General features: G+C 51.3%; 1 protein-coding gene across 1 annotated transcript; it reads left to right on the top strand.

The window, feature by feature from the left end:
• The first annotated feature begins 8,947 nt into the window (after positions 1-8,947).
• lmo3 (LIM domain only 3) lies at positions 8,948-23,118 on the top strand. Its single transcript, XM_030113555.1, has 2 exons — positions 8,948-9,160; positions 22,901-23,118. The coding sequence occupies exons 1-2, from the start codon at positions 9,136-9,138 to the stop codon at positions 23,116-23,118; spliced, it is 243 nt and encodes an 80-aa protein (XP_029969415.1). The 5' UTR covers positions 8,948-9,135.
• The last annotated feature ends 406 nt before the right edge of the window (positions 23,119-23,524 follow it).

Below are 23,524 nucleotides of genomic sequence, written 5' to 3'. Positions count from 1 at the left end.
CACAACCTCACAACCTCTCAGCCTCACAACCTCACAGCCTCACAACCTCTCAGCCTCTCAGCCTCACAACCTCACAGCCTCACAACCTCTCAGCCTCACAACCTCACAGCCTCACAACCTCTCAGCCTCTCAACCTCACAGCCTCTCAGCCTCACAGCCTCACAACCTCACAGCCTCACAGCCTCACAGCCTTACAACCTCTCAGCCTCACAACCTCACAACCTCACAGCCTCACAGCCTCACAACCTCACAGCCTCACAACCTCTCAGCCTCACAACCTCACAGCCTCACAACCTCTCAGCCTCTCAGCCTCACAACCTCACAGCCTCACAACCTCACAACCTCTCAGCCTCACAGCCTCACAACCTCACAGCCTTACAACCTCACAACCTCACAGGCTCACAACCTCTCAGCCTCTCAACCTCTCAACCTCACAGCCTCACAGCCTCACAACCTCACAGCCTCACAACCTCTCAGCCTCACAACCTCACAGCCTCACAACCTCTCAGCCTCTCAGCCTCACAACCTCACAGCCTCACAACCTCACAACCTCTCAGCCTCACAGCCTCACAACCTCTCAGCCTTACAACCTCTCAGCCTCACAACCTCACAGCCTCACAACCTCTCAGCCTCTCAACCTCACAGCCTCTCAGCCTCACAACCTCACAGCCTCACAGCCTCACAACCTCACAGCCTCACAACCTCACAGCCTCACAGCCTCACAACCTCACAGCCTCATATCCTTTCAACCTCACAACCTCAAAACCTCACAGCCTCATATCCTTTCAACCTCACAGCCTCACAACCTTTCAACCTCACAGCCTCAAATCCTTTCAACCTCACAGTCTCACATCCTTTCAACGTCATAGCCTCACAGCATCACAGCATCACAACCTCACAGCCTCTCAGGTGTGTCCAGGTGGATCTGAGCGTCTGTGGCTCAGTGAAGGGCTGAGGATCACAGGATCACAGGATCTGCTGCCTGAGACTCACAGAAGCCAGACAGGAAGCCCAGCCAGGAAGAATCCAGCCAATCAGAGAGGGGGCGGGGCTAGAGGGAAGAGAGCGACTCACTCCTTCCATCCGTCATTAATCTGTAATCCAGCTGTCATGCATCCATCCATCCGTCATCCATCATCCATCTGTAATCCATCATCCATCCCCCAATCCATCCATCTGTCATCCATCCATCCATCATCCATGATCCATCTGTCATCCATCTATCCATCCATCCGTCATTGGTTTTCTCTCTATCCTGTACTAGAACATTATACTGTATTGACTTGCTGAAATAGATTACATTACTAAAAAGAGAGAAAATAGTTTTCATTGACTAAAACTAAAATCTAAAATAGTTCTGGGATATTCTGACTAAAATAAGACTCAGACTGTTAGCTGATTAAAACTTGACTAGACAAAATAAAAGAGTATGAATGTGAGCACAACAGATAAAAACTAAAATGACAGTTTGACACAAAGACTATAGACAAAAGCTAAAATCAATACCGTTCAGAAACAACACTCTCTTAAATGAAATTAAATGAAATTAAATTAAATTGAGTTAAAGTGAATTGAGCTGAATAGAACAGAAGTGATTGAGTTGAGTTGAATTAACGTGAACTGTCCTCTCCTGCTGTATTTTTCCACTATAAGGAGGTATAACTAATGAGTTCAGGTGTTATTCTCTAATGTAAGTCTCAGCAGATTTTCCTCAAGGCTCCGGGGTCTTGCATGTTTTTGGAGCGTGGGAGGAAAGCCACACACACACACACAGGGACAACATGCAAACTCCACACAGATGGGCCAGTCGGGATTTGAACCCTCCCCCCTGAGGCAGAGCGATCAGCACTGCTCCGGCGCTGGACTCTGACGGCTCACCGTGGAAATGGCGGCTGACTGTAAACGAGCAGCAGCTCGGCCGTTAGCTAGCGCTCTGCGCCGCGCCGCGGATCGTCAGCTAGAGATTAAAGATATTTCCCTCTTCAGGCGGAGTGAATTGGTTTTGGATTAGGGCTGATTGATTGCTGCCGAGGTGCGGCAGGCTGCTTGAAACGCTCAGTTTGAGGCAGGCTGAAGGAAACGCCGGCCGATCACATCGACTGATATCATGGAGCAGTTAGCAGGAACTCAGCCGCTGTTCAAGGTTATTCTCGACCACGGACATCCAGGGAACTAAGCACGTTCGGGTATGTGCGGTCCTTAGCAACCAGTGCGAGGGGGCAAACAATCACGGACAGTGCTGCAAGCGGAGTGTTTGTGTGGAGTTTGTTCTTGCTCAGAATTTGTTATAAATTGAGAGACACAGTAAAACGATGGTGAAGAATTGTTGTGTGTTAAACTGCACCAACAATGTAGCTCCACAGTCTCACTTGTCCTTTTATATGATACCGAGCGAGGCTGCTGAACCAGAGAGGAGGAGGAAGTGGCTGTTATAAACAGAACCGCCGACAGCAAAACACCGGGAAAACTGGCTACCGAAATCAGACTACACGTATGTTTGTTCTGCACACTTTGTAACAGGGAAGAAAGGAAAGTTTAGAGCTGCCATTTCCGTTTCTAGACTATATGAGTGGATGTGAGCTGAGCCTGTTAGCCTGTTAGCCTGTTAGCCTGTTAGCCTGGCATGCCAGACTGACTGTATGTATTACACACATATAAAGACACAACGAGATCCATGTTTCCCCATGTATCTCTGCTTATGGAGAGACAGTCTGGCGAGTCAGGATATGAGCCTATTCCTTTAAGCGTGGTAACAAACAAGCGCTAGCAGGCCTTTTATAGCAACATTTGTACTTACCAGGAGCTTTGATGAGGTAGTGGTTCACATCTGGGTACCCAGACTAGACCATTGTTTTGGATTATTTAGCCAGGAATCAGCTGTGTTCCTGTATGGACACGAATCCAGCCGACCACGTGAAGCTCTGCCTTATATCTTGCTAAAAGCTTCAGGCTTCGGCCCATCCTGATACTGGTGAGCCACACCTGGCACCAGTGACCAATAACAAACTTGTGCTGCAACACAACAAAACGCTGAAAGTTTTAATAACTGTGCAAGCCCTTACGGTCGCTACGGTAACGGTCCCTTCCACGTTGTTTGCCCCTCCGGCCTGGTAACTAAGGAAGATCACGTGGTGCGTGACGTCACGCCGATATCGAGAATAGTGAAGCTCATGTGTGGCGCTGCTGACGGTGTGCCGTCACTCATTCATCAGTTTACTGAACCGTATCTGGTCTGCCGAGGCCAGGTCGCTCTGACAGACGAGGCTCCAGGAGGAAAATCCCACTGAGCAACATTTAACTTTAGGAATATAAAGGCAGGAAGGATAAGTAGGAGGAGTCACTGCTGAACATTTCCAGGACCACGAACATTGATCCAAAACTGTGAATGCTGAGAATTCACACAGTAAAAGTAGCTACGGAAGCTCGAGAGGCTCAAAATGGAGAATTCCATCTAGGGATGAACCACTAGGCGCCACCTTGTGGTATGTGGCTGTTAGAACAGCGGCTGGAAGTGACTTTATATGCTTAGAAAAGGCGAAGCTGAAGAGGAGTGAAGAAAATACAGATCTGCATTAAATGTGAAATCAACACTTTTTTTAATATTATTTTGTTTTTCAGGAAGAAAAACCACAGACTCTCACTGAGTGACACTTTGATAAGAATGGCCTCATGTTGTTAATGTGGACAGCACATTCATTTCTTAAAATGTTGGATTGGGGGTCCGGCCTGGGGATCTGGCTCATGGCCCAGGAACCTGAGAACAGGGTCCTCCATTCCCCTGCCATCCCACCCTGCTGGCAGCCTGAGGCTGTTCTACCCATGATGCCGTCCGATCGGAGGCAGAGAAAGAAAGAGAGGCGTGTGGCGTCCTGGTGGAGGCCGTCCTGAGCCTGAAAGGGGGACGGAGTCTGGAGGAACGATCCACCGCTGAGGCCTGGACCGCTCTGAGCTCCCTGTGGGCGAGGCCACCCTTCAGGACCTCTTCCACTGATCAGGGACTCCACTGTCTGGGTTTCTGAAGTTCTCTGTCAGATTCTCAGAGAATCCTGGATGAAACAAGTCATGAAGCAGTTTGACCGTGACCTGATGGGTCAGGGTCAGGGTCAGGGTCAGGGTCAGGGTCAGGGTCAGGGTCAGGGTCAGGGTCAGGGTTCCTCTCTTCAGCTCTGTCAGTGAAGCCTTCTCTTCGGTTTCCCAGTTCTTTAGTTTTAGAAGACTTCCTTCTCTCGGACTGTCTTGGGGTGAAAGGTCACTATAGTCCTTGACTTGGACTCCCCTCACAGTGGCCACACACTGGCTAAAGCAAAACGACGGAGTCCTTGCTGACGGGGATCAGAATACATCGCTTTGTGTGTGGAGAGCCGCCTTCTCAAGAGATTTGAACCAAACAATCCAAAAACTAATGAACTACAGATTCCTGTCCTGACAAGGTTCCTCATGAACCATCATGCAGGACAGATACAAAAAACCCTCCTCAGACCCTCTCTGGTCCGGTCCTGCTGGTCCTGATTGACCTGTAGCCTCAGTTCCCTGCGGGACCCCTTGGTGGTCTTCATCAGCTCCCAGACGTTCTTATGCTCACTGCAGGTTGGATCCAGACGTTCTCTGACTTCCTGCTGTCTTTCTGCCATCTCCGTCCAGTGTGTCTGTTGACCTCTGACCTCTGATGGCTCCAGAGAGCTGCTGCTCACGGCAGACCTTCTTGGTCCTGTCTTCTGGAGCTGGAGCTGGCCCTTGTGCTGCAGCTTGTCTGGTCCTGTCAGGTTGTGGTGTTCCCACCCTGACGGCGTTCCTGTTCCTGACTGCTCCGTCACCCGGTGCGCTGAGCGGTCGGTGTTCTGCTCGTCGGTTTGTTCCGTCTTCGGTAGTGGTGTGTTTCATGTTCTGTCTCCCTTGAGTCAGGAGCTCTGGTCTGGTGGGAAAGCTGCGGCTGGCGTCCCAGCTCGGTTTTGTTTATTGGAGGATATGAGCTGCATGGCTCCGCCCCCCTGCTCCCTCCACCCCCTCCACCTTCCTTCTCAGGGCTGCTCCACCTCACCATTCCTGCTTCTTGCTCAAAATCCTGGAGTCTGAATCGTGAGACTGTTTCAGGATCATCCAGGAGGACGAGTGAGAGAACAGCACGAGAACCACCAGAACAAGCTGCCTGTTCCCACCGGTACTGCCCTGTTCCTCCCTGTTCCTCCCCATTCTTCCATTCTTTCCCCTTCCTCCAGGTTCCCCTGATTCCTCTCCATTCCCCCGTTCCTCCCTGTTCCTCACCGCCCCCCCCCCCCCCCCCCCCCCCCCCCCCGCCCCCAGAGTGAGTTCTGTGGAGGAACCTCTCAGTCTGGCTGCACTACAAAGGTTAGCAGATCTGACTGTCAATAGTGTCTTGTGGGTGGGAGGGGAGGGGGAGGGGGGTGGAGGGGGTGGAGGTGAGGTGGGGGGGGGGGGGGGGGGGGGGGGGGCTGGTCGCTTTGAGAGAAAGAGATACTTTGATATTTCGGAATGTTAGAAGGGTGAACGTGGAGAAGTGGAGGTTGGGGATCTAATTACCGGGCCATAATTGGGGGCTGGGGACTCGCTGCAGATCAATTATGTTAAGAGAACATCTGTAAGTAGAGCTTAATGAGCTCCATTAGAGCAGCACGCGCTGCCTCCAGAGCGCGGCTTGTCAGCTTCTTGGATGATCCGGAGCGCGCTGCTGGCTGGGACCTGCGGGACCTGCTGGAGCTGCTGGAGGGGCTTAAATAGGAGCGCAGGCTGCACTCCGCGCGCTTTCCCGTCACGGCAGAGACGCGCGCGGACCGGAGCCGGAGACGAGGCTCCGGACTTCCCGGAGACTGCGGGAGTTTCATAAAGTTGCCTTGTGGACAGCTGGACAGAAGAGGACGGAGTTCGAGTCCCGGCTGTACTTCCAGGTACGTCTCCCGCGCGTGCTGTTCAGACTTTAGGCGGCGCGCAGCCGCGCGTCACGCGGCTCCACGGCGCGCAGCCTCCGAGGGAGGACGCGTCCCGCTTCTCCTCCACAACTCCCCCCGCCAAAGGCCCCGGGGCTGCACGCGGGCCCCCGGTACTCTGCGCTCCGACGGGGGTCGAGTCTGCAGGATGGACGCTTCCTCCTCCGTCCGCGCGCCGTCCGCCTCACCTTCCACCCTCCATCCTCCATCCTCCACTCTCCACCCTCCACCCTCCATCCTCCACCCTCCACCCTCCACCCTCCATCCTCCACCCTCCATCCTCCATCCTCCACCCTCCACTCCCGGCTGCCCTCCACCCTCCGGAGGGCAGGAGACGGGTGGACGGAGGGCAGGAGAGGGGGTGACAGCCTCACACCTCCCGACACGCGCTGCAGCAAATTGCGTGATTACCGAGATAGGCCGCCTTGAAATAATTCAATCCATGACAAAACCTAATTACTGGCGGGTAATACCCTGTCAGCTTTAATGCTCCTCATCACTCATCATCGCGCGGAGAGCGTTTTATGACCGATCTCATTATCGCTGCATTTTAGGCTGCGGCCGCGTGCCAACTATTGACTGCTGTCTCCTCCTGCTGCTCCGGCTGCTCCTGCTGCTCCTTCCTCCATCTCTTCATTCAGACCTGGCAGGAGCTCTTTCCCTCTCAGCTGATTTCAAACGGAGACTTTGCGGGACAGCCTGATGCGTGAGGGTAAAACTAAGCCGTCAGTAAGACAGCAGCTTCTTTCTCCTGAGCTCCAGACAGCACCGTTCCTGCATACCCACAGCTGCTTTTATTACATGATATTATATTATATTATATTATATTATATTATATTATATTATATTATATTATATTATATTATATTTTCAGGGCTGTAAGTAGTGCTACTTGTCGGGAGCCTCGTGGACCCTGAGGTGGTCTTGATGTGGACTGCTGCGTTTTTCAGCCTGCAGGCTGAAATGTTAACATGTCAAAAACATGAGCTCTTCAAAATAAAAGTAGCGGGGCTGTCTCCTCTCTGGTGAAGCTTCAGCACCGGGAGGCTGATTAGTGAATCCATCTTTGACCAGAACCAGAAGCTTCACTCTTCTTCCCCTCAGTGAAGGCAGAGCGCTGAAACGTCTTCTTCCTTTAGAACTGAAGCTGGCAGTGAAATAAATGCTCATGAAAGCCCTTACTAATAAAACTGAGGATGATGACTGGGAGTTCTACTTGCAGATGATTATGTTTTACTATATTTTAATTGGCGACTGAAGCAAGAAGAATACAGAATACAGATGAAGTGTATTACACTATAATGCAGCAGACCCGGAGACTTCACAGTGCGCCTGAGGAAGAAAGGAAGCAGCAGTAATGAAGATGCATGGATGTGGCAGGCTTCCTCTTTTCTCTCAGGAAATTTCAGGTCAGAGCATGGCGGTGGTGTTGGCTGGAGGCGGTGGTGGAGGCGGTGGTTGTGTTGGGCTCACAGACACACTGCAGGTCTGGGACGGACAGACAGCCGGTCTGTCCCGGACGATGTGGACGATTTGTGGAGTGATGTGGAGCGATGTGGAGCGATGTGGATGATGTGGAGCGATGTGGACGATGTGGACGATGTGGATGATGTGGAGCAATGTGGAGCGAAGTGGACGATGTGGACGATGTGGACGATGTGGAGTGATGTGGACGATGTGGACGATGTGGAGTGATGTGGACGATGTGGACGATGTGGACGATGTGGAGTGATGTGGACGATGTGGAGCGATGTGGACGATGTGGAGTGATGTGGACGATGTGGAGCGATGTGGAGTGATGTGGACGATGTGGAGCGATGTGGACGATGTGGACGATGTGGAGTGATGTGGACGATGTGGAGTGATGTGGACGATGTGGACGATGTGGACGATGTGGACGATGTGGAGTGATGTGGACGATGTGGAGTGATGTGGACGATGTGGACGATGTGGAGCGATGTGGAGCGATGTGGACGATGTGGAGTGATGTGGACGATGTGGAGTGATGTGGAGTGATGTGGACGATGTGGACGATGTGGAGCGATGTAGACGATGTGGACGATGTGGAGCGATGTAGACGATGTGGACGATGTGGAGCGCAGGGACTGAATGATCTGGAAACCACACTTAAAAGGTTCCTCCTGCTTGCTGCAGGTCTCAGAGAGGAAAGCCAGAATAAAGGACTTCACTGACTGTAAACCTTCAACCTTCTAAACTGCTAAAACTTAAAGTCAGAGATCAAAGAAAAAAGAACCAAGAGGAGCTGAACTGACCTCTGACCTAATGAAAGGCCTGGAGAGCCTGAAGTCTGTGGCTCAGCTGGAATAAGCCCGACCTGGTCTGTGAGATCCTGAACCGGCTCAGTGAATAAAGTGTCAGCTGAAAGTCCCACGCAGCATCACACAATCATCCAGGCTCCTTCCTGAGAGCCGCCCTGCTGACAGCCTCCCTGACGCAGAGCTCAGGCGGAGCAGCTCCTCCAGAAGGAGGCGGGTGGAGCAGGTGGAGCAGCCGGGGATGACCTGACGGTGCAGTGAAGCCTCAGTGTGAGGGGGGTGAGGGGGGTGTAGGCAGGCTGTGGTCCCGGACCTGTAGCCGGGTGGAGACCCTCCGTCCTGAAGGTCATGCTCTCTGACCTCTCAACTTCAGTTCCGCTCAACTTGTGCGGAAAGGTGAGCGTGCGCACTGCTGCTCGCGCTGTGTGGAGTAGTGTGTGTGTGTGAGGACACGGACTGTCAGAGCGCGCCGCGCAGAGCGACGCAGACCGACGTAGAGTGACGCAGAGCGCATAGGGCGACGCGGAGCGCATACAGCGACGCAGAGCGCATTGGGCGACGCGGAGCGCGCAGAGCGCATACAGCGACGCAGAGCGCGCGGAGCGACGCAGCGCGCGCGGAGCGGCGCAGCAGCGTGAGCAGAGAGCAGCAGCGCGGCGGTCAGGCTGTGTGAGGACTCGGAGGAGAAGCGCCTCTTTGTCGTGCTGCCAGTCCGCGCTGCCTCTCCGCCGCAGCTCCTCCGCCTGCCTGCGCGCCGTGGCCGATGTCCTCCCCGTCTCCTCCGCCTCCTCCGCCGTGCTGGATTGTTCCCTCTCTAACAAAGCCTGATCTCAGTCTGCCTGCAGACGGCTGCTCTCCGGACCAGGCGGCTCCGGGTCGCTCACGGCGGTGGATCTGCTGCTCCAGCGGCTCAACAAATGCAGAAAAGGGAGAAAAGTTTCGGTAAGACGCTTTATTTTGGTTCGGGCTTGTTGGAACGGGAGCTTTCGTGTGTTCGCTGATCTCCGCGGCGGGAACCTCCAGCATCTCTGCGGCGGAGGCGGCGTGCAGCGCGAGCCGAGGCTCTCCGAGCGGCTCCGCCGGCCCGCGGGGGTCGCTGGGAAAACGCGTGATTCGGACCCGAGCGGAGCTGCGGCGGTGCGGGGATCACGCAGGAGGACATCCAGGCTGCCGCCAGCCCGGAGAGCTGCGTGGCACGTGCAGCCCGCCTCCCGGCCGTTACTGGCCTTTACCACACTGCTGCCATGGCAACAGTAATTAAAGTGATCGGTGAAATGTCAGCACGGTGATCAGCTGGCACCGAAAATAGCTCCGTCCGTCCGTCCCTCCATCCCGCCGTCCCCCGGCCACTCCGGGTACGGATGGAGGTGCATGAGTCCGGGGACGCGCAGCGGGGGGGGGGAGGGGGGGGGGGCAGATATCATTAAGGCTTCAGAAGCTGTGATTTCCTCTCCTTTATGGGAAAAACGAAGCTTTTGTTCGGCACTTCCCCGAAGTGACCACATTCCTGCCACGCATCTCCTCCTCTGTCCTGAGCCCAGTCCTCCTGAAGTGTGTGTGTGTGTGTGTGTGTGTGTGTGTGTGTGTGTGTGTGTGTGTGTGTGTGTGTGTGGATGGGGGGGGTCCGACTCCTTTGGCTTGGTAATGAGCAGCGGGGCTTTGTAGTGGAAACGAAGCTGGACGGATCATTGCAGCTGAACAGCAGCAGCCTGAGCCTCCACAGCCAGCAGCCAATTAACCAGCAGCAGGAACAGCAGAGGGAACAGCAGAGGGAACAGCAGGAACAGCAGAGAGAACAGCAGAGGGAACAGCATGAACAGCAGAGAGAACAGCAGAGGGAACAGCATGAACAGCAGAGAGAACAGCACAGGGAACAGCAAGAACAGCAGAGGGAACAGCATGAACAGCAGAGAGAACAGCAGAGGGAACAGAAGGAACAGCAGAGGGAATAGCCCATGAAATAGCAGGAACAGCAGAGGGAACAGCAGGAACAGCAGAGAGAACAGCAGGAACAGCAGAGAGAACAGCAGAGAGAACAGAAGGAACAGCAGAGAGAACAGAAGGAACAGCAGAGGGAATAGCCCATGAAATAGCAGGAACAGCAGAGGGAACAGCAGGAACAGCAGAGAGAACAGCAGGAACAGCAGAGAGAACAGAAGGAACAGCAGAGGGAATAGCCCATGAAATAGCAGGAACAGCAGCAGGGAACAAAAATAGTAACAGTTACAGTAACTGTAGCAGTAACTGTAGCAGTAGCAGTAACAGTAGCAGTAGCAGCGGTAACAGCAGTAGCAGTAACAGTAGGAGTAACAGTAGCAGTGCAGTAACAGTAGCAGTAAGAGTGGTAACAGTAGTAACAGTAACTGTAGCAGTAGCAGTAACAGCAGTAGCAGACCGTCCGTCCCTGGAGCCCTGTCCATCCTTCCGTCCCGTGTCCTCCGTCCTCACTGGACCTGGTCAGACCTCCTTGTCCTGCAGCTGCTTCTGCTGTTTGTATTTTGTGTTTCATGTCTTCCTCTGCAGCTGACAGCATTCACACACCGTCATGTGAAGCTTGATTCATTTTGACTGAGAGGGAATGTTTGTTTGTTTGTTTGTTTGTTTGTTTGTTTGTTTGTTTGTTTGGTGTCTCCTGTCAGACAGTCGGCTTGAAAAGCTCTGACGCTGTGCTCTTTGGCCAGAGCATCAATCCAGAGAGACATTCCTTAAGTTTCGAACTATCTCTGTGGTTTGCATCAGTGTTTACCTCCAGATCTCCTTGTTTACCTCTTCTGCTCTGGTTGTTTACCTGTAGTAGGGCTGCAACTATTACTCCAGTAACTCCAGGACAAAAAATGATCGAGACAAATTCTTTCACCTCGAGGCTTCATTTAGTTAACCTCATGTGGCAGTGAGGCGCACGCGTGTGTGTGTGAGAGAGAGAGAGAGAGAGAGAGAGGTAGTGTGTGTGTGTGAGAGAGAGAGAGATCCCCCTTTCCCACTGCAGCTAGCGGGCCGACCCGTGTCTGCGACCCGCTAACTATCGCCTTTTTAGACTCCTTTCCCACCGCCTGCAGACCCGCGTCTCACCTCCTGCTGGCGAGCCGCGTCGCTGCGTTTTCCCGCGTTGATGGTGTCCCACGTTGATGACATCATCAGCCCGACGGAGCAAAACGAAAGTAAACAATGCAGCGGAACCCCGTCCCCGTTACCTGTAGGCGAATCTCCTCCTCCCCACGGATCAGGGAAGCTCTCTGGTCTCGCTCTCTTGCCACTGCTGGGTCATGTTGACGAAGGAAATCTCACGCTGTGTCCAGAAACAACAACTAGCGCGCTAAGTTAGCCGCGCTGCGCCGACGTCATCATGTAAGTTCCCGGATGTGTTCCTCCCACTAAAAGCCGCTACAAACTCACCCAGGAATTTACCGGGTCGATTGCAGGGTCAGCGACCCGGGTCGAAATCCCGGGTCAAACCCTCTCCTACTGCCATGACTTAGCGGGTTTAAACGGGTTTTTTGGCCAGTGGGAAAGGGGTAAGAGAGAGAGAGAGAGAGAGAGAGAGAGAGGTAGTGTGTGTGTGTGTGTGTGTGTGTGTGTGTGTGTGTGTGTGTGTGTGTGTGGGACCACTTCACCGTTCCACGTGCTGTGAGCTGGGGTGAGTGTGTGTTGTAGCCGGACCTGCAGCCCGGCGGCGGACTGCATGGCTGTCCCTGCCAGCCTCCATGCTTCATGTCTGCGGCGTGGCTCATTGGTCCCTGCGACGGGAACGTCCTCATCAGTTCCTGTCTGCTCGTGTCCATGCGGATCAGTCCGCGGACGTCCTCCGCAGCCCAAACTTTGTGACGGCGTTGCACGCACGCGCCGCATGGTCCAGAGCGCCACAGCAAAAAAAAAACCCGGAACGACGCTAACTTTGAAAAGTGTCTGTCAGGCTGTAGCTCCGCCTACAGACACACCCAGAGAGTGAGACACTGGAGGACAGAGACGGCACACTCTGGAGGACAAGGTGTGCAACAGTGAAAGTATCTAATCTGTGGGGCGCCGCGCCGAGAATCAGAAACTGAAAACGTCTAAATAAACTCTGATACTAAATGATAACAGGCTGACAATGTAGGAGCTGTGTTTACTGTAAATAATGTGGAATGAAGGAGCAGAAACAGTCTGGAGCAACGAGACGCTTCTCCAGGACGAGACGCTCCGCTGAGTACTCCATTACTCCCAGAAATCATCACTGGAATGCTGGATGGTTGCAGCTCTGAGCTGCAGGTCTGCTCTGGTTCTCCGCTTCAGCAGTGTCTGGAACCAGATCCCAGCAGGGGGCTCCGCCTCCCGCTGCACAGCTGAGCTCCGCCCCCCGACCCGCCACTCAGACTGGAATGATTTCCATGATGGGGCGACAGCAGCCAGGTGGTAGAGCGGGTCGTCTTATAACCGGAAGGTTGGCGGTTTGATCCCCGCTCCCGCAGGCGTAAAACTGCCGTTGTGTCTTTGGGCAAGACACTTCACCCACCTTGCTTAGTGTGAGAGTGAATGTTTGGTGGTGGGAGGGGCCGATGGCGTCAGTCTGCCCCCCCCAGGGCAGCTGTGGCTACAGCAGCAGCTCACCTCCACCCAGTGTGGAGAGAATGAATAAAGCAATGTGAAGTGTCTTTGAGTGTCCAGAAAAGTGCTGTATAAAACCACTGCATTATTATTATTATTATTATTATGTTAGCATGATGCTAAGCTAACGAAGCCGGAGCTTCATGATGTTAGCATGATGCTAAGCTAACGAAGCCGGAGCTCATTCCTGTGAAGAATCTGCAGTCAGGAGCAGAGAATCAGCTGGAAGGGGCGGGCTTTAGGAGCTGCTCCACCAATCACCACAGAGAACAGATGACTGACATGAGAGTAAACCAACCACTGGTTACCCGCTGCTGCTGGGGGCGGAGCTTACACCGTCCAACCAGACTGAGGTTGTAGACTGAAGTGAAGAATGACGGAGCCCAGAAACTCTCCACCTGCTCCTCCCCCCCCCCCCCCCCCCCCTCTGACTGTGAAACAGAAACATCACTGAAATAAACCAACCGCACACACTGAGAGAAGCTCTTCAATTCAGAAACACTCAGCAGCTTTAATCACCGACACACACACTGTCACACACTCACACACACCAAGGCACACACACACCAAGGCACACACACACTGAGACACACACCAAGGCACACACACACTGAGACACACACCAAGGCACACACACACTGAGACACACACACTCTGCAAAGTTTCCCAACATTTGAACATTAACAACACTAACAAAGCTAAGCTACTTTGAAGCTGTGTGTGTGTGTGTGTGTGTGTGTGAGAGAGAGAGAGAGAGAGAGAGAGAGAGAGAGAGAGAGAAGGGGACAAAGGGGTCGTGGGGCTGTTCCTCTCCTCAGGGGAATGGCAGGAGAATACTAATTCCAGCCCGGTGTGAAGCCTTATTGTACCCCACCCTAAACCCTCCGCCCTCCACCCTCCACCCTCCACCCCCCTCCACCCCCCTCCACCCTCCACCCCCCTCCGCCCTCCACCCTCCACCCCCCTCCGCCCTCCACCCTCCGCCCCCCTCCGCCCTCCAGAGGGGCAACAAAAGGCTCCACACAGCCTCTGGGGGTAAACAATACACTCTGCAAACCTCCTGCGTGCAGCCCCGCCTCCCAAACAGAGCAGAAACCAGTGTGTGTGTGTGTGTGTGTGTGTGTGTGTGTGTGTGTGTGTGTGTGTGTGTGTGTGTGTGTGTGTGTGTGTGTGTGTGAGAGAGAGAGAGAGAGAGAGAGCTCACAGATCAGTGATCATTGAAATGGTTGTGGTTAAATTTAGTTGAAGTAATGCTGTCATCAGTCTGATGGTGAAAGGTGTGGAAGTGAGGCGTTGTTTCATTCAATACACACACACACACACACACATGTTATACACACACACACACACACGCAACTGAGCACACATATTATACTTACATATACACATGACACACACACATACACACATTCTGTATACATATGTGTGTATATATATAGATATATAAAGTAGGGCTGTCAACAATGATGCGTTAATGGCGTTAATTAATTTATGTGATCAATCTCATTAAAATCTTTAACGCGGTTTAATGCATGCGCGCCATGACAGGCGGCGCGGCGTGCAGCACGCGGAGCGGTGTGGTGTTGCGCGGAGCACGTACAAATACACTACACACACAGACATCATGTTACGGTGAGCATGTTTCAGTTTTTTGAATATTTATTTTATTTGGAGCCTTGAATAAAAAACACATGACGTGTTAAATATATATAATCATGTCCTGTCGTTTTTTGTTAATGCAAAAAGAGGGGATATTTCAGACATAGTTGGAAATTGCGATTATTTGTGATTCATCATGATTAATTAATTTGTAAGCTATGATTAATCTGATTAAAAAATTTAATCATTTGACAGCCCTAATATAATATATGAAATTAAAAAAATGACAAAATAAAATTCAAAGACGCATGAAATAAAAACAGCACCGCTGAGACGATTTGGAATTAGCCGACGCTCCTTTGTCAAATAAATCTAGGGCTGCAACTATTACTCGAGTAACTGGAGTACCTCGAGTACAAAACATGATCGAGGCAAATTTCATACCTGGAGGCTTCAATTAATTAAGCTCACGTGGCGACGAGGTGTGTGTGTTAGAGAGAGAGAGAGGTGTGGTGTGTGTAAGCCGGCGCTGCCGGACCGGGTCCTGACACCTGTCCCGTCATGACTTCCTGTCCGCTGGGGTCTGAGTGGTTCGATCCGCACACGTCCGCAGTAAGCCCACATTGTGTGACGGCGTTGCGCGTGCGTATCGGTATATGCATGGTCCAGAGCGCCATCAGGCGGCAGCTCCGTCTGCAAAGACACCCAGACAGTGAGACACTGGAGGACAGAGACAGCAGACTCTGTCTGGAGGGACGAGAAGGTCTGCAACAGAAGTGAAAGTACGTAATCGCTCAGGCGCCGCTCCGCGATTCAGAAACAGAGAAAAAAGTCAAAATCAACTCTGATACTCAATGATAACAGACTGACAAAGTCTGGGCTTCATTTACTGTGAATAATCTGGAGTAAAGGAGCAGACTGGAGACACAGAAAAGCTCCTGAGGAGGCGTGGATCAGTGGCCTGCGTGGAACGTGCACCACGTGAGCCCAGAATGGAGAGTACTCGATTACTCGAACAAATAATCAACAGTACTCGATTCCAAAAATACTCGATAGTCGCAGCTCTAAATAGATGGGTTGAGTGGACCTATTTTGACTTCCTGTGTAAACGGCGGGAGGACGGCGAGAAGACTGCGGATAAAACCAGAGCTGTACACCGGTTTGCTTTTGCGTTTTGAACTGAAGACAGGCAGCAAGAATGTAGTTATGCTGTAGTTCTCCTGTTTGTTACAGCAAAAAAAGCACTTTTTTTAGATTTTATGTTTGTATTTGCAATGATTTGTATTTTTTTTTCCAAAGAGAATTTATTTTGTATTGATGCAGCATTTTTTGTGTGGCTGCATAAAGAATAGAATTAAGAAAATGAGATTTTTGCTTAGCTTCCTTCTATTAGGGATTTTCTTTAATCTTTATTTAGTATTTTGAGCATTTTGTATCGTTTCGTGAGTTGACTTTTTCGTTACACCCCTATGTATATATATATATGTGTGTGTGTGTGTGTGTGTGTGTGTGTGTGTGTGTGTGTGTATATATATATATATATATATATATATTAGTGCTGTCAATTTTAATCGCGATTAATCCATTGAGGTCTGCCAATTGGGTCAAAGAAGAGAACTAGAGGATAATAGTGTTTTTTCCTGACATTGGGGCTGATTTATGAGGATTGGATTCTTCATTGCAATTAATCTCAACTTTAAAAAAGTTAATTGTTTACAGTTCTCCATGAATTAATCATGATTAATTGCGATCAATGCGATTAAATTGCGATCAATGCGATTAAAACTGACAGCGCTAATATATATATTGCTGGTTTGGTCCTGCGGCTGCCCCGCTCGCTGTGGCTACACCGCTAATGCCGCGTCTGCTAGCACCGGTGTGTTAGCAGCAGTGTGCTAGCAGTGGTTTCCTGGCAGCGGTGTGCTAGCAGCGCTGAAAGACTGGAGATCGCCAAACCGCCTCCACACTGCCGGCGGGGAGCAGCCTGTCCTGTCAGCGGCAGCCTCATCTTCAGAGGATGACGCCCAGGCATGGCCGACTTCATCTGCTTCGCTGCTCTCGGCTCCATGTTCAGCTCCATCCCTCTTTACTCTTTAAGGACAGCTTACAGGCGGAAGTTGAGCAGGAAAAAGTCGACTGTGATTGGCTGTGGTCACGTACATTTCCGCCATATGTGATCGAGTAAGTGTGCTCACAGCTGATCACCGTGATCGACTGGAAATTAATCGCCATCACTAATCACAATCATATAATCGCCTGGGCATAATATATATATTATATATATGTATATCCTGCTGCTATATATCCCACTGGCTCCACGAGTGTCTTGTTCCAGGAGCCAGTTTGTCATCAGCATGCCCTGATTCCACAACAACTCACGCGGACCTTGTTGACCTGGGCGTCGTCCGAGCCGGTATGACTCTTCTATTTATGGTTTCGCTCATGCTGAGATGTGGACATGTCTGTGTTAAGGGTCTTGTCCAAGCGCCTAACTGGATTACCATTCACCCTGACCGGGATTCCAACCCCCGATCTCCCGTTTCAAAGTCAGTGTCCTCTACCACTAGACTGTCCAGCCACCATGGCTGAGGGAAGAGATGGAGAGAGTGTGGGGTGTGAAGACAGTGATCCCAGTAGTGATCGGGACACTGGGAGCAGGAACCCCCAAGCTGGGAGGATGGCTCCAGCAGAGACCAGGAACAACATCTGAGAGCTCTGTTCAGAAGAGCACAATCCTAGGACCAGCTAAGACCCTGCAGAACCCTCCAGCTCCAGGCCTCTAGAGGACCCGAGCTGGAAGGAGACAGACACAATACCGCCGGGGCGGCGAGAACACAGTTTTTTTATACATATATACATTAAGGGTGAAATGACAATAAAGCTGAATTGAACTGAAATTGAATGATCAACCCCGAAACGATACGAAATACGAAACAGGACTCACGAAATAAAGATTAAAGGGGCTGTATCCTGCTTTTTTAGCTCGTCCAAACCCTAGAAATGGCATTAACATGGTAATAGTTTATTTTTGGCGCTAAGGAAAAGTCATTTTGTGTGAAATAAAAGATTTTCTGGGGCTAATTCTGAAACCCGGAAGAGAAAACGCTCAGTTTCACTGAAAATCCCGCCTCTCCCCCTGTGGACTTTGACTGACAGCTACTTCAACCAATCAGCGGTTAAAACACACAAAAAGTGAATTTTGCATGATACGGCCCCTTTAAAGAAAATCCCCAGCAGTAATCATCAGTTCATTGGTGTGCGGCACCCATTCGCGTTTTTTATTTCGGGCAATTATTTCGTGCATCTTTGAATTTTATTTGGTCATTTTTTGCACTTAATATACTGGATGCTTTATAATATTAATGTAGCATACAATATAAATTTGTGTAAATGTCAAGCCTTTTGATTTAGTGAGGGTAAAAGAACGTGTGTGAGGACGGAGGTGTGTGAGGACGGAGGTGTGTGAAGAAGCAGAAGCAGAAAGCTTGCGCTGCTCCAGTCTGCAGACAGAGTGTGTGAGAGTGTGTGAGAGTGTGTGAGAGTGTGTGAGCGGTGGCGATCAGCCTGACGACTCACTTTTATTTCACTAAGACGAAACATTTTAATGTTTAGTGGAAAAAAAACCAATTCACTGACATCTGTCCAAACAACACACCTGTCATTCTCCTGAAGGTGTGTGTGTGTGTGTGTGTGTGTGTGTGTGTGTGTGTGTGTGTAACGGCGGTCAGATCGGCTGGAACTCACGTCTTCAGACTGGACTTTATTTATCCTGTTGATGGATTTTTATTCTCTCTACTGAAAACATTAAACACTCAGTAAAATTAAATTCATGTGTTAACACTCACCTCGGTTCTATTTCATGGCATATTTTAATGTCTTTAAATTCTATTTTAATATCCTAAATATTTATTTTTTTCTCTTCATTGTATTTCTTTAAATTGTAATTTAATGTCTTTCAATTCAGTTTAAATGTTAACATTTATTTTAATGTCTTTATATATTTCCATGTCTTTCAGTTATATTTTATTGTCTTTAAAATATCCTAAAGATATGAAAATATAATTTAATGTCTTTAAATTCTATTTCCATGTATTAAATAGTATTTTCCTGTCTTTAACATGTCTGAATGTCATCTGTCAGCTTGTGACGATGAACAGATGAACCGTATTTCCAGAGTAAACAGGATTGCTGCAGTCGCTGTGTGTGTGTGTGTGTGTGTGTGTGTGTGTGTGTGTGTGTGTGTGTGTGTGTGTGTGTGTGTGTGTGTGTGTGTGTGTGTGTGAGTATCTGTGCCCTATTTATGTACGGCTGATGTTTCTTTCCTGCTGTTTCTTTTTCTTGTTGGCTACCTGTGACTGTTGTCACCATCCTGGATTTATGGTGTTCAAAGAAAAACAGGATTCCAAAACTTAATCCTCTTTTTATTGAACTGAAGAAAAACATTTTCACATTAATAAACCCAGAAAAAGTCAAAAGGAAAAGGTTTTTTTTTTCTGTTGATAAATTTATTAAATGTAAGACAATCCAGAAAATATTAAACTGTGCTTTGTTTTAAATCAGTGTTTCTCAAACCTTTTAAACCAAGTACCACCTCGGAAAAAATTAGGCTTTCCAAGTACCACCATTATGACCATAGTAAAAAAGAAAAAAAAACTCTTTTCAAATGAAGACGCCACACACAGGAAGCAGGTGTGTTTCTAACAGTCTAACTTCATGCTTTTGTTTAATTCTGTCAGCCACAGTTAGCAAAGGCAGAACACTAGAACACACACAAAGGGGCAACTCTCCCTCTCTCACATCCTCACTCTCTCTCTCTCTCTCTCTCCCTCTCTCTCTCTCTCTCACACGCTCGTGCGCTCACGCAGCATCGTTTGTTGCTAACGCTAGCAGATGGCGCTGACGCGTCGGCTGCGCTGCTCTGATCGCCACCTGATGGCCACTAGCGCTCGTGTTCGCTTCACTGCGGTCAGCTTCAGGTCCAGCAGGGCTGCTGGTTCTATTCTCCTCCTGCCCTGCACTTCTGTTCCTCACAGCTCCTGTTCGGAGCCACGTCTGTAGAGTTCTCGGACCTCTCATTACACCTCTGCTCGCTCATGACGTGAAGCTAAGCTAGTTTAATCGCAGATGATGTATGTGCGTGCTACTACCGTCCTGGTTCTCCAGAGTCCTGGTTCTCCAGGGTCCTGGTTCTCCAGGGTCCTGGTTCTCCAGAGTCCTGGTTCTCCAGGGTCCTGGTTCTCCAGGGTCCTGGTTCTCCAGAGTCCTGGTCCTCCAGGGTCCTGGTTCTCCAGAGTCCTGGTCCTCCAGGGTCCTGGTTCTCCAGAGTCCTGGTCCTCCAGGGTCCTGGTTCTCCAGAGTCCTGGTTCTCCAGGGTCCTGGTTCTCCAGGGTCCTGGTTCTCCAGGGTCCTGGTCCTCCAGGGTCCTGGTCCTCCAGGGTCCTGGTCCTCCAGGGTCCTGGTCCTCCAGGGTCCTGGTTCTCCAGAGTCCTGGTCCTCCAGGGTCCTGGTTCTCCAGAGTCCTGGTCCTCCAGGGTCCTGGTTCTCCAGAGTCCTGGTTCTCCAGGGTCCTGGTTCTCCAGGGTCCTGGTTCTCCAGGGTCCTGGTCCTCCAGGGTCCTGGTCCTCCAGGGTCCTGGTGAAGTAGACGGGCGGCTGTGGTTCAGTGGGGCAGGTAGAGAATCGTGGATGGCTCATTTTTCCATCCACAACCGCTTCTTAAAATCTCCATCCGCCCGCTATCCGCCCGCTCGAAAGATTTTTTATCAATTTTCAAAACCGAACCCGCCGCCATCCGCACAATAGTGTTATGGCTATTAAAATGTTGGGGGTTTTTTTTATTTGAGTGGTTCAACCGCAACCCGCCCGAACGTCATTAAAATCTTAATTTTTCGACAGATCCGCCTGATCCGCGGTGATCCGCGGGCTCCACAGGTGCAACCGCAATCCGCGCATCTCTAGGGCAGGGGTCCTCAAGTACAAATCTTGAAGGTCCACGTTTGTTTTTTCCATACAAGCATGGGTCCGGGCTTCAGCGCCCTGTTGGGGGGGGGCGAGCGATACCGAGCGATGCCGGGCAGTGCCGAGCAGAGCAGGGCAGCGCAGAGCGGTGCTCACACGGAACACGGAGCGTGGGGGCGCCCCTTGTACGGCCACGGCCCCCCCCCGTACATTGCGCCGTAGGCCGCTCTCTCGTCCACCTCTGCCTGGGACCGGCCCCGGGACCGGCCCCGGGACCGGCCCTGGGACCGGCCCTGGGACCTGGGACCGGCCCTGGGACCGGCCCTGGGACCGGCCCTGGGACCGGCCCTGGGACCGGCCCTGGGACCTGGGACCGGCCCTGGGACCGGCCCCGGGACCGGCCCTGGGACCGGCCCCGGGACCGGCCCCGGGACCGGCCCTGGGACATGTTCGAGGCAGGTCGAAGGTGCTGCCCGTCCCGTCCTGCTAGCAGCATGCACGCTCTCTCAGCCAATCAGCGCATCGTTGTCATAGAGATGACAGCCCATAATATCCTGTCACCCAGGCAACAGCCAATCAGCGCTGTCTCCCTCTTCTCTCAAACACACACATGCATGCACGTACACACACGCACACACACAGCGCTGAGTGATTGAATACAACAGAAGTGGAAACATGAGAGAGATTTGACTAAAAATGCATCGCGATAGGTTGGAGATTAATAAAAATAATATATGTTTAAAGAAAGATTTTTTTTTTTTTTTTTTTTGTGGAAAAGTGCCATTTGCCCTGGGTCCGCAGCGAGGTGTGCCACGGTCCGGTCGTGGACCGCAGTCCGCTAATTGAGGAACCCGGCTCTAGGGGAAAGCATTTGTCTCACAATTGGGAGGTTGTTAGATCGATTCCTGACTCTGCATGTCGAAGTGTCCTTGGGCAAGACACTGAACCCCAAATTGCCCCCGGTGGACGGACTGAGCGCCTTGCATGGCAGCCGCCTCCACTGGTGTGTGAATGTGAGTGTGAATGGGTGAATGTGATAATGCAGTGTAAAGCGCTATATCAGTGTAGAACATCTACCATTTAGACCATCCAGCCCCCTGTGACATGAGGACAGAGTCCTCAGGACTGTCCAGGTCTTTGTCAGTGCAGCAGCAGAGTTTCATCTGATCCATAACGTTCCATCATCTCCAGGAGACGCTGCTCACAGAGCCCCTCCCTGCCCGGAGTCCCGGTCCGCCCGGCGCCTCGCCCCGGTGTAGTCTGCCGGTGTTTCAGATTAACTGGTGACCGTGTTAACTTGTGACCACCAGATGTTGAAACCCGACTGAAGCTTGTAGTGGTTCTAGTGAACGTGGGTTTTAAACAGTTACAGTAAATTTATCAGTTTAGGGTCTTTATATTTACAGGAATCCATCACTCGTTACCATGGGAACCAGTTAATCAGAACACCGGGCGGCGGGCCGCTGGTAGTCTGCCACCGAGCTCTTTCAGCAACTGGCTCCATCTCTCCTCCAGCGTTTGTTCTCTCAGGACTTTTATTAAAAACTGTTTCTCAGCCACCGTCCGGGTCTTCTGCTGGTTTTTGACTTTCCGGCTTCCTGTTTCCTGCTTCCTGCTTCCTGTCACGGCACTCTGTTCGAGGGAATGCATGGCAGAACCAATAATCCCTGATCAAGTGTTGCCAGTGTGTGTTTCCAGTGTGTGTTTCCAGTGTGTGCTGACAGTGTGTGCTGACAGTGTGTGCTGACAGTGTGTGTTGCCAGTGTGTGTGTTGCCAGTGTGTGCTGACAGTGTGTGTGTTGCCAGTGTGTGTTGCCAGTGTGTGCTGACAGTGTGTGTGTTGCCAGTGTGTGTTGCCGGTGTGTGTTTCCAGTGTGTGTTGCCAGTGTGTGCTGACAGTGTGTGCTGACAGTGTGTGTGTTGCCAGTGTGTGTTGCCAGTGTGTGTTGCCAGTGTGTGCTGACAGTGTGTGCTGACAGTGTGTGTGTTGCCAGTGTGTGTTGCCAGTGTGTGTTGCCAGTGTGTGCTGACAGTGTGTGTTGCCAGTGTGTGCTGACAGTGTGTGCTGACAGTGTGTGTTGCCAGTGTGTGTGTTGCCAGTGTGTGCTGACAGTGTGTGTGTTGCCAGTGTGTGTTGCCAGTGTGTGTGTTGCCAGTGTGTGTGTTGCCAGTGTGTGTTGCCAGTGTGTGCTGACAGTGTGTGTATTGCCAGTGTGTGTTGCCAGTGTGTGTGTTGCCAGTGTGTGCTGACAGTGTGTGTATTGCCAGTGTGTGTTGCCAGTGTGTGTGTTGCCAGTGTGTGTTGCCAGTGTGTGCTGACAGTGTGTGTATTGCCAGTGTGTGTTGCCAGTGTGTGTGTTGCCAGTGTGTGCTGACAGTGTGTGTATTGCCAGTGTGTGTTGCCAGTGTGTGTGTTGCCAGTGTGTGCTGACAGTGTGTGTGTTGCCAGTGTGTGCTGACAGTGTGTGTGTTGCCAGTGTGTGTTGCCAGTGTGTGTTGCCAGTGTGTGCTGACAGTGTGTGCTGACAGTGTGTGCTCCCTGCAGGTATCCAGATGCTCTCCGTCCAGCCGGACACCAAGCCAAAGGGCTGTGCCGGCTGCAACCGGAAGATCAAGGACCGCTTCCTGCTGAAGGCGCTGGATAAGTTCTGGCACGAGGACTGCCTGAAGTGCGCCTGCTGCGACTGCCGGCTGGGCGAGGTGGGCTCCACCCTCTACACCAAGGCCAACCTCATCCTGTGCAGGAGGGACTACCTGAGGTGACACACACACTGACACACACACACAATCACACTGGACACACACACAATCACACTGGACACTCACACAATCACACTGAGACACTCACACACACACACACACACACTCTCACACACACACACACACACACACACACACACACACACACACACACACACACACGTTTGTATTTCTATCCTTGTGGGGACCTTCCATTGACTCCCATTCATGTCTAGCCCCTAACCCTGACCCTTACCCTAACCCTAACCCACACCACAACAAAGCCTAACCCTAAAGAAATGTTTTTGACCTTTTACTTTTTTCAGTAACAACAACATGGTCAAGAAAACACTGTTTCTCCTACTTAGGACCAGAAAAAGGTCCCCACAAGGCACGTCGTTCCACGTTTTGCTATCCTTGTGGGGACATT

The sequence above is a fragment of the Salarias fasciatus genome, chromosome 17 (assembly GCF_902148845.1).
Source record: "Salarias fasciatus chromosome 17, fSalaFa1.1, whole genome shotgun sequence".
NCBI lineage: Eukaryota > Metazoa > Chordata > Actinopteri > Blenniiformes > Blenniidae > Salarias > Salarias fasciatus.
Note: the sequence above shows the minus strand (reverse complement) of the source record. Positions and strands in the feature narration are given on the sequence as shown.